The 11,100-nt window shown below is 36.9% G+C and overlaps 1 protein-coding gene across 1 annotated transcript in view; it reads left to right on the plus strand.

Moving 5' to 3' along the window:
• The window catches only part of ZFHX4 (zinc finger homeobox 4), a 275,489-nt gene that overhangs the window by 218,056 nt on the left and 46,333 nt on the right, over window positions 1-11,100 (plus strand). Inside the window, exons 4-5 of the mRNA XM_006830796.1 lie at window positions 2,055-2,123; window positions 8,737-8,853. Of these exons, the coding sequence (XP_006830859.1) occupies window positions 2,055-2,123; window positions 8,737-8,853 (186 nt within the window). The remainder of the gene's footprint in view (window positions 1-2,054; window positions 2,124-8,736; window positions 8,854-11,100) is intronic.

Below are 11,100 nucleotides of genomic sequence, written 5' to 3' on the forward strand. Positions count from 1 at the left end.
AACAACAACAACAACAAATGAGATTAAGACAAGTGTATTCTTGAGAGAATTTGTCTGCAGCCATCCACTAGTAGCAGAGAAGTGTTTCAACACATTTTGTTAGGAATAAACCCATGCATTTATGAACTGGAGCCCTAGTGGCTATATTTTTTACTTACGCTCATATGTATGCACATATTAAAATAAGGAATACTCAGGATCCTTTCATAGTTATATTTGTTATTTGTTTTCTAGAAAATAGTTTCTGTCTCACACACACACATAAGACTTACTGTGTTTTGTATCACTGAACTAGATCTGAATTTAGAGTTCAAAGACTTCTACAAGATTCTTGAGACTCATCTGTTTCAGGATGTAGGTTGTACAGTAGTAGCTTTTTAAAAAGTATTCCAGGTGAGTTTGATATATCTGATTCTGTTCTGAGTTGACAGTCTGTGTGGATGAAAGCTGCTCTTGAGAATCTCACAATTAACTGGAGAAATAGAACATGCATCTTGTATAAAAAATGTCAGGATGCAGCATGATAAGCAATAAACATAATTAGGCTAACTGGTATGGGAGCACAGAAGAGGTGACAGTTCCTTTGAATTTTGAGGGAAGAATAGTTTAAGAGGAGAATAACCAAATGGCATTAAAAGGGGACAACATTGATAGAGGTATAAAATCATGAAAGGTAGTCTAGAAGAAGGTGAGCTCTCTGAATGAAGTAGTGGATAAACATAAATATGTTATAATCCATTTGGAAGTTAACTGCTGGATTTATATAAGCAAGAAGGAAAAGCAATTAGTAAATACAATAATAGTGCCTTGGTGTGTACTTTTATTTTGAAGGTTAATTATTTCTTTAAGCTTTCAGAATCAACTAGTGCTGCTACTGCCTAGACTTAGCAGATAAATTTTATTCTCTTTGGCAGCTCAAGAATTATGATATGGAAAAAATTTATCAATAAGATCTGATATTATTTGACTTTGAAGACCAGCTTACTTTGTTTCTGTATTCATAATTGTTTTCTCTTACAATTATCAATTATTTATATACCTGCATTTTAAAAGTGAAGCAAGTGAAATGTACAAAGTTTAAGTAATTTATCCAAGGTGCCATACCTAGAAAGAGTTTAGAACTGTGATTTGTTCTCAGGAAGTTCTGTATTCTTAAAAGAGAACTCTAAGGATTCTATGAAGAATTAGACTAGGAAGTTAAGGGTCTCATCATAGGCAGATTGCTGTGAAGGAGATTAAAATTGTCAGACAAGAGAAGATGACAAAAGAAATAGAGGGGGACAAATGACAAGTTGCATATTAAAATTGAATCAACAGCAGATGATGGCTCAGTTTGGAGAAATCTTGAGAGGTTGAAGGTGATTTTTGATGTAAAATTGTTTTTATTTGTGGATTATTAATATAGGAATTATAGCAGGAAATGCAAAGGAAGACTATGCTTTGATTTGCATTTGGGGTACGTTAATTTTAGCAAACCAGTAAAATGTTACTAATTCTATTCTGGAGTTCAAATAAAAGATCAGAATAAAGCTGTAGATTCATTGGTGAACTGGATTTATTCTTCATGTTTCCGCTTCAAGTACTTAATGCTTGCTTTGGTTTCTCATGTAAGCAATTTTTTTTTTTCTTACTTGGTACCTTATTCTCATCGTTTATGTAATATGCCAATGTCATAATAATGTATAATCTTATAATCTAGAGTTAGCTATACTGTTGACTTAGAAAATACACCTGTTGTCTGTCAACCATTGCATTGCTAGACTTGGCCAAATATAATAGCGAAGAGATAAAAATCAGAATTAAGTCACTTCTGGTTCCATTTTTTTATCTATATTTTCATATTTGTTGTATGCCGCGGATCATTTAGTATTAAATCTAACTTTACTACTCCCTGGACTTACTTTCCCAAGCACTGCTCTCTAGGAGGTGAGATGTGTTAGATACTCACTGCACTCCACTTGGTTCTTAGCCATATTTGGGGTAATATTGACATTGATTATGACCTGAGAGCTGGATGGTGTGCTGATTATCTTTCATTCTGATGCTCTCTGTAGAAACTACATCTTTGGGAGCCAGGACCTGTGAGGATGATCTTACAGAGCAGCAGTTGAGATTAACCTCAGGTAATTGGCAAATGCTTTCCCCAAATTTTGTCTCATCCTAAATTATTTTTGTTCTCATAATTTATATAATAAACTTTTCTGCAACTGTTCTGATTAGATGAGAGCAGATCTACTTTATAAATAACTAAGAAGTAAAATCACATATAATCTTTGAAGCATGTGTAAGTAACTTTTCAAAGAAAAAGTAACTTCTACATGATAATTTCTCATATCTACATTTATTCTCATACATTCTAAAGTTTCACTCAACTGATCAGTTTTATGCAAAATATACATCAAAAAACCAGATATTTTGATTTTCCCAAATGAAACAATCTGGCTGGTGTCATTATTTTTGGTGATTTATTGAGTTGAGTGGGTTGTTATATTCATGTCAACTCATTCACTAGTTCCTGAGGTTTGTGTATATATATACATGGGTGCCTGTAACAAAATGGGGGTCACACCCTCATAGCTGCATTATATTCATATAATTTAAGAAGAAATTCACCAATGTTACTACAACACACCTCATTTATTTCTGCTTGTGAGTGTGACCTTAGATTCCAGACGCATACGATTGGAATAATAACATGTTACAGAACAAAAACTGCTTAGAAAAGACCTTTCCATCCATGATGGCATATTAACTAGTAAAGAACCTAGTCATTTCAACCATAGTAAAGAGTTGGTATGTTATTCTAAGTGAAACAGGAAATTATTACTGTTTATATAAAGAATAGCTTGATCTTATTTAATTGTACAGGAGTACAAAATGTCACCTAGCTATGAAAACAATTCAGTAGCACCGTAAGAGTTTAAGAGTATGGCAGTGGAAATATAAAGAAGTAGATGTAAAATATTTTGGAAGTTGAAATAATAGGACTTGCTGATAGACTGGATCTATGTGAGAAGGAAAGAGAGGAGTTAAGGATAATTCTTCCTTTTTGGTGGTGGTGGTGGTTGTTCTTAAGTGCCGTCAAGTCAGTTCGGCTCATAGCGACCCCTGTATAGGATTTCTGAGGTATTAGATCTTCACAGGAGCAGAAAGCTTTCTCCCACAGAGCAGCTGGCGGCTTGAACCACGAAGATTGTGAAAAGTCCAATGTTCATCGTATGGAACCACCACACTCCTTTTGGTGATGGTGATTGTTGTAAAGTGCCATTGAATCGGTTCAGACTCATAGCAACCCTGTATAGGGTTTACCTAGAGTAGCTAGTAAGTCTTAACCATCGACCTTGTGGTTCAAACCGATCTTTCAGTCTAGTGCTTTATCTCACAGGGCCACACCAGGACACCTTTTGGTGGTTTAGTGGTGCCATTAATTGAGGTGGTGAAGACTGGGGAAGAATTAGAGGGAAGTACTGTTGAACTTCAAGGTCGGTGGTTCAAGCTCACCAGCTGCTCCTTGGAAACCCTATACAGGGTCGTTATGGGTCGGAATCAGCTCAACGACACTTGACAACAACAACAGCTGTTTGAGATGGGAACAGATTTGGATACATTGAACTCTTTAGATATCCAAATGAAGACATTAAATTTAAAGCCAGGGTCTGGATGGTATCTCTTAGGGAAAAAAATATAGATAATGATGAGAAGAGGGCTTAGGACCAACACTGGATACACTTTAGTATGTAGATGTTTTTTAATCAACAAGGCCCCAGCAATGGGAACTAAGAGGGAGATTTCAGAGAGGTATGATGAAGACCACAGTGATATAATGCAATGGAATCTAAGAGAAAGACATAAAAAAGAAATAATACCTATTTGTAGGGAATTAAGAATACCTGAGTATTTCTAGAGCAATGCTTCACAATGAAAATATAGCTGTTGTAACAGACCCATCTGTATCACTTGGGAGCTTGTTAGAAAATTTAAGGCCTTACCCCAAATCTACTGATTCAGAAACTCTAATATAGGATCAAGAAATTTATATTTTATCAAGTCTTCTAGGTAATTTTAATGCCCTACATTTTGAGAATCACTTTTCTAGGGATTAAGTTTTAAGTAGTAGTGAAGAAAGATGAGACTGGAGTAGACATGGACCATATCTTTGAGGGTTTTTTTTTTTTTTTTTTTTTTTTTTGCCATATATAGACTGTTGAGCTTTTCTTTTTAAGTGATGGCAAACAATGAGACAATGAGGGAATTTAAGTAAAGGAGTCAAATTTAGGAAGGCCATATGGAGGATAGATTTGAGCAGGGAGGACCTGGGGTCAGGGAGACTATGGAGGAGTCCAGGAAAGAATTCCCATAAACCAGATGTCTTCACTGATTAGATTCCCAATACATAAGACTACAGATGTTTGTTACTATCCTTTGCTTCCTCTTTCCATGATCACTTCGTGGACTTAAAAAGTATACTATGCTTTTTTCACAAGACTCAAAAGAGAGTGTCCCCATGCCCAGTTGTGTAATAAAGCAATGAAAACAAGCATAATTATCTGGTCTTTAGATCAGAGGGGTATCACTGAAGTAGATCTGCTTAGGAATTGTATATTACAATTTTATAGAATCAAATAATAGTTATTTTCCAATGATTTCAAATAATTTTCAATTGAATTAATAAAAATAGTCTTAACTTACTAAAAACTTTTCTTTCAAATACTCATCTAGTTCATAGAGATTATAATTTTAAGTGTGTTGTAAATGTTGGATAAAGGTAATAACACTAGTATTAGTTTGTCCTACTATTATTTTGAAATATTTAAAACACTCTATAATTTGTCTTAAAATTGGGAGGTTCTAATGAACACTAATACACATTTTCAACTTATATAGAGACATCTTAAAGTATAATACATAAACAAATATTGTATTACTAATCCCCCATGAGGTAAAGTAACAATAAAAAACACATATAGTAACTACAAAAGTATTATGAAGTACTATAATACTTTCACAAGTATTATTGCATATACTAATAGAGAAATTTATAGATGAAAATGAGAACTATTTCAGCATCTATATTTTAGAATTTTGTATTATTTATTCCACTTAAGTGTAAGGCGCCCTTTAATATATAATTTGTTGTTGTTGTTGTTATTAAGTGTTGTTGAATGGGTTCCAACTCCTAGTATAGGGTTTCTAAGGAGTGGTAGGTGGGTTTAAACCACCAGTCTTACAGTTAGCAGGCCAGTGCTTATCCTAAAGTGCCTCAACAGGGACGCCTTAGTACAAGTTGTCGTTCTTGTTAAGTGCTGTCAAGTTGGTTCCAACTTACAGTGACTCTGTATAGGATTTCCCTGGAATGGTGGATGGGTTTGAACTAACAACCTTGTGGTTAATAATCCAGTGCTTATCCTACAGTGCCATACCAGGATCCCTAGCCCCACACCTTAATACATTGGTAAATACCTTCAAGGTGATTTCCCACTGATAGTGATGCTGTATAGGGTTTTCAAGGAGCAGTTGATGAGTTCAAACCACCAACCTTGCGGTTCAAACCAACCTTGCTGTCCAATGCTTATCCTACACCACCACACCAGGACTCTGCCTTAATACATAGCTATATATCTTTTTTTTTTTTTTTACCTGTAAAGCATGTTAAATTTTATGGCATTTTACAATTGAGGAAATGTGGTACTTGAATATTGGAGTATCGCCACCCCTTACCACAGTCCTAAATCCACTGTAATAATGTTGTTGTTAAGTGCCATTGAGTTGGTTCCAATCCATATAGATCCTGTATAGGGTTTCTGAGGAGATGCTGGTGGGTTTGGACCTCCGACCTTATAGTCCAGCACATTATCCTGCAATGCCACACCAAATCCAATGCATAGTTTTTCTAAATATAGTGATTTTGCCACAGTAATACGTTTGACAGTAAAGTCTATTTATAAAACAAATGTCAATTTACTTCTAAAATTTTCTTTGACAACAGAACTGACCCTTTCCCCCCTGACTTATATTAAACTTTATGGAGTATAGAAGTTATCTTTTGATTATTTTTTGCATGATTAAAAATTTGCAAAGTTGTTATGGCTCCAAAGAGGCTACCTGTAATAAACAGCTTTCTCCTTCGAAACCATAAAACAGATCTGAATTGCTTGAGTATTAGAGCTAATTGCCTGCCTACTTCAAAGGAAGAACTAGAAAAGAAAAAGGGGGTGGAATTCACAGAGGCAGGGCATTGCAGGCAAATCCACCTCTAAAGGTTATGAGTTGTGGCTTGGAGGAGCTGGGCAAAGTTATGGCCTCAGACCTGCTGTTTGCGATTAAGTTGATGGGGAGAGTCTATCCCACAATCTTCCCCTGCTGCTGACACAGAGTCTTTGTTCACATCCAGATTTCTCAAACTGTTGCCAGGGTCAGGTTGAGGTCAGACACCACAGTGATGTATAGAAGAACATGTCTGGGAATTTCTCTCACACTTAAAACACAGACCAGAAATGAAGAAGAGGACCCTGCGAAAAGTGATGAGACCCAGATTATACTGTAGCTTTTCTTTTTTTAGTACTTTCATAATTTTCTGGTTCTTCTCCTGACACACAGTGTTTTATTAATGTGAGTCACGATACCCCTTGCAATTGTATGTCCCCTCAAGATAAGGACAGTCAGTAGCTCTCTGACACTTCATTTTCCAGGCCTGGGAGAAAGGACCAATAAAGCTAGTACAAGAAATCTTGCATCCCTTCCTAGGATGGATCAAAAAGTGATGGCTGAGGGCTGTCCTGGACTGCAAACCTAACACTGGATATGGCGTCCTTTGTGTGCTTAGAAGGCATGCAGTCCAATATAGTCATGAGCAGAGCCTTCTAATCTCAAAACCAAGCTCAGCTACCTTTCTCTGTCTAGAAGAAGGGAGGTTGCCCCATTTTATCAGGAATTGGAACTGAATGCGATTGCAAAGCAGGCTAGATTCGTAAGAAGTGTTAAGTCTTCTCTTCTTAAAGTCATATTTCCTTGTCTATTTGCCTGAAAATGAAACTATTCCTTCTCACACACACTCCAGATGCCCACCCACCTAAACACCTCTGCTTTTGTGCTTAGGCAAAATGCACATAATGAATGAATGGATTTGGTTGGTGCCTTTGGAAGGTTTGTGGTTATAACAAACTCTTATTTTGACTTTATTAAATATCTTTGACTCTCCCTCAGCTCTTTGGGATTTCCTCTGGAGCCCCAAACTATCCCCTCCATTTTCCTGTTCACACAGTTGCAGAGCATGCTTGCCTAGCAAGTGAGGCAATAGGTGGTTTTTTTTTTTTTTTTTTTTTGGTGCTCAGCTGCTACATATGACAGTGGATATTTCATTCTGCTGTCAGAACATTATTAATAAAACATGGGGTGTAGAGAGGGCCACGATTTCTCCTTTCAATCACTATAGCATTTGCAATGAAAATTTTATGCAGTGTGTAATTTTCAGCTAATGCTCGACACTTAAAATGTCCATCGCAGCATTTGGTATGGCTATTGAAGGGTTAATTGTATCATGTTCCCCGCATAAAAGCTCTGCTTATCCAAAGCAAATAGAAGAGTGTATGCAAATGTGTGGTGATGACCTTTTGCCTTTCCAGGGTTAATTTATATGGTCATTAAAGATTTTATGAAATTGAGCAGCCTGGTGCTTCAAATCCCATTTTACCTTCGTCTCCTAATTTATGTAATTCCTACCTGAACAGGCAAATATGGTTTTTTTTATTTTGGGGCAGCAATGAAAACAGCATGCCATGCTGTGGCGAGTTGCAAGCCTGGTTATCTGGCATTACTCAGATTGCTAAAAATTCATTAAAATGTGACATCAGCACAGTGAGAGACAAATGATCGCAGGATAAAAGAGAACAGTGGGCCTTTCACGGATTAGTACTACACAGCCCCAGCACAGGGCTAACTGCATAAACAGATTAATCCACCAGCAGCGACATAGCTAAGATTTACAGAATAATTAAAGAGGGTTGAGTTACTCTAAGGATTTCCATGTAATCTAGCTGGTGTGAACCCGTGAATGAGGTGTGGGGTGATGCTGTTGTCATAGAAGCACACCTTGTTAGGCCCTATGCCTTGTATAGCGCCCCCTACAGATTTAAAGAATCCCCAAATGTAATTCAAATGTAGAGTGCTTACTCTAACAAAGCTCAAAAGAAATCCTCTAGATTCTGGGGTCTGAAGGCAGGACTAAAACCTGTCTTAGATTTTAAATGTGATCACATTACTACGATTTTTTTCTAAGAATTTTATTTGTTCTGCCACCTAGCCAGTTCTATGGAAGAGTGGGCCTATGTTGTTACAATGTTATACTATTGAAATTCCAGAAATACCTTACAACCAATTTTTAAACCTTTTCTAGCTTTTTAAAAACTGTGCTGCAAATGATCTCCTTTATTTTAATTTAGTACAAAACATATTCTGGGTATGTATTGATGTAAAAAATGAAACTTTGTGTTGGGTAGCCAATATGTTGTTGTTAAGTGCCACTGAATTCGTTCTGACTCACAGTGAACCCTGTACAGGGTTTCCGAGGAGTAGCCAATATAGACTTGTTCTAATATACACTTTTGAATACACTTTTGTTTGCTTTTGAGTATACAGATGATTCATAAATAACTAAATCTCTAAGTAGTCACCTAGTTTATTTTAGTGTGCATTTTTCCAGATTTTAAATCCTACTGAGAGGTCTATCTTTCTTAACAGAAGAACAAAGTGAAGAAGCAGAAGGAGCTATTAAGCCTACAGCAGTAACTGAAGATGATGAGAAAGACACAAGTGAGAGAGACCACAGTGAAAGCAAAAACTCTAATAAAGACTCTGGTAAGAGAAAGAGTGTTCACTTCTTTTTCCCCACCCCCATTCTCTGCAATCGGCCCTTCCTTTACTACCCCCCTCCACCTTTAAAGCTTATTAAAAGCTTTTATTCATTTTAAACTGTCTGAACATTCTCACTACTATTCATTGCATGTGCATTTTGCATGTGATTTCTATCAGTAGCCTCCCATTGACCTATTTTTAATCATAACCATCTGACAGAATAGATGTGGGTAAGTTGAAGAATATTACAGGACGACCAACGAGATTATTTTTTAATCAAATCAGTTTGTGTGCTTGTAATTTTTTAAGCGCCTTTCATTAATCTTAGCTATACTTGTGATTCTTCTGATGGCATATTAATTTTTCATAAGCACAGGATTAGATATCACTTGAATTTTGTCATTCAATCACATGCATACCCCCTCAAACCACGTAACCCTAAAAATAAATGTTATTTTTCCTCGCTTTTTACAACTTGCATTCAGGAATTTGCCCTTTTTAAGGGCATCTATTTGAGGCATTTTCAAACAAAATCCAGTGAAAAAGTTTACAGATGATTCAGCCTAAGAAAAAGGAAATATCATTGAAAAGGGATTAGGTGCTTGGTAATTTTGATCTTCTAGAACAGACAAATCCCAGTAATGAAAGCTACTGTCTTTGAAAACAAACCTTCATGTCATGACATTTACTTGTGCACAAACAAACCCTAGGCCAGCATCTGGTATGGATACCTAAGGCTTTTTCTGTGTTTGATTTGGCAAATATATGACTTCATCCACGCTTTGTATGTATGAGATGGAAATCTATGGTCGCAATGAATATTACATTGGCTACTTTTGCTGCACGCTATACCTAGTTATATTTTGTTGGACTCATTGAAGCAGAAGAAGTGCTGAAACAGGTTCAAGCCTATTAGTTTCAGGTAGTCATCTATCTTTCTCTTGAGTCCCAGTGACAGCCGCATATAAAGAAGCTTGTATTCACTACGGAGACATTTGGTTGTTCAAAAATATAATTTTTACATGCAAGTTTATTTAAACCTGAATTATTTCATATTTGTAATTCAGCCTTTGCAATATCTGTGTTTTGCAGTTCCTTCAAAAATTATTTGAAGGGCCTTCCTCTTCCCTACCCCACACCATGCATGCCATGCTAAATTTCTCTCAGGATCTCAGTGGAAGAAGTGCTATTTAAATTTACTTCTCAGATATGCAGGCTAACATTTCATTTTAATGTGATGTAAACAAAGAGCGTCTATGGTTGGAATGAAGTCTAAAGCTGTATAAATAGATGCCACAGTTGTATATCAGTAAGCATGCTCTTGAGGGTATTGACAAGGATTTGAAGTACATTTGTTGTTATTGTTGTTAAGTGTCAACAAATTCATTCCAACCTGAAGAGGGTTTCTGAAGGGCAGCTAGTGAGTTCGAACCACTGACCTTAGCAGTACAGTGCTTATCCTACATCACAACATCAGGAGTCCATTGAAGTACATTTTTGTTGTTGTTAAGTGCCGTCGAGTCGGTTCCGACCCATAGCGACCCTGTACAGGGTTTCCGAGGGTGTAAATCCTTACGGGAGTAGAAAGCCTCATCTTTCTCCCGCGGAGCAGCTGGTAGTTTCGAACTGCTGACCTTATGGTTCGCAGCCCAATTCGTAACCACTATGCTACCAGAGCTCCTTTTTTTTTTTGAAGTACATAGTGAACAGTTAATGCCAAGGTAGTGCTATTTGAACATCATTTGAAAAGGATTGGAAATACCAAGGTGGTCCATCTAGTCACTCTCTGGAAGCTGTGACTAGTTCACGGAGGAAAGGTTTCTGTGAACATTCACTGGCGTTTTATACACAATAGTGCTTTAAAAATTGCAGAATACATCCCTTATTCTTACTCACAAGTTGCTCCTAGGAAACCCTATACTGAGTCACTGTGAGTTGGAACTGACTTGATGGTACTTAACAACCAACCAACCAATTCTTCAGAAGAATCTATGACTCATACCAGCACCACTTTTTTGTTGTTGTTAAATGCCATTAAGTCGGTTTCAACTCATAGTGACCCTGTATAGGGTTTACAAGTAGCAGCTGATGGGTTTGAACTACTGACCTTGTGGTTCACAGTCCAGTGCTGATCCTACAGCCCCACCCTAGTACCACTTTGTGGTGGTTGTTGTTAAGTGCTGTACAATCGATTCTGACCCATAGCAACCCTGTATAGGGTTTCCAAGGAGCAGCTGGTGAGCTTGAACT

The sequence above is a fragment of the Chrysochloris asiatica genome, unplaced genomic scaffold (assembly GCF_000296735.1).
Source record: "Chrysochloris asiatica unplaced genomic scaffold, ChrAsi1.0 scaffold00001, whole genome shotgun sequence".
NCBI lineage: Eukaryota > Metazoa > Chordata > Mammalia > Afrosoricida > Chrysochloridae > Chrysochloris > Chrysochloris asiatica.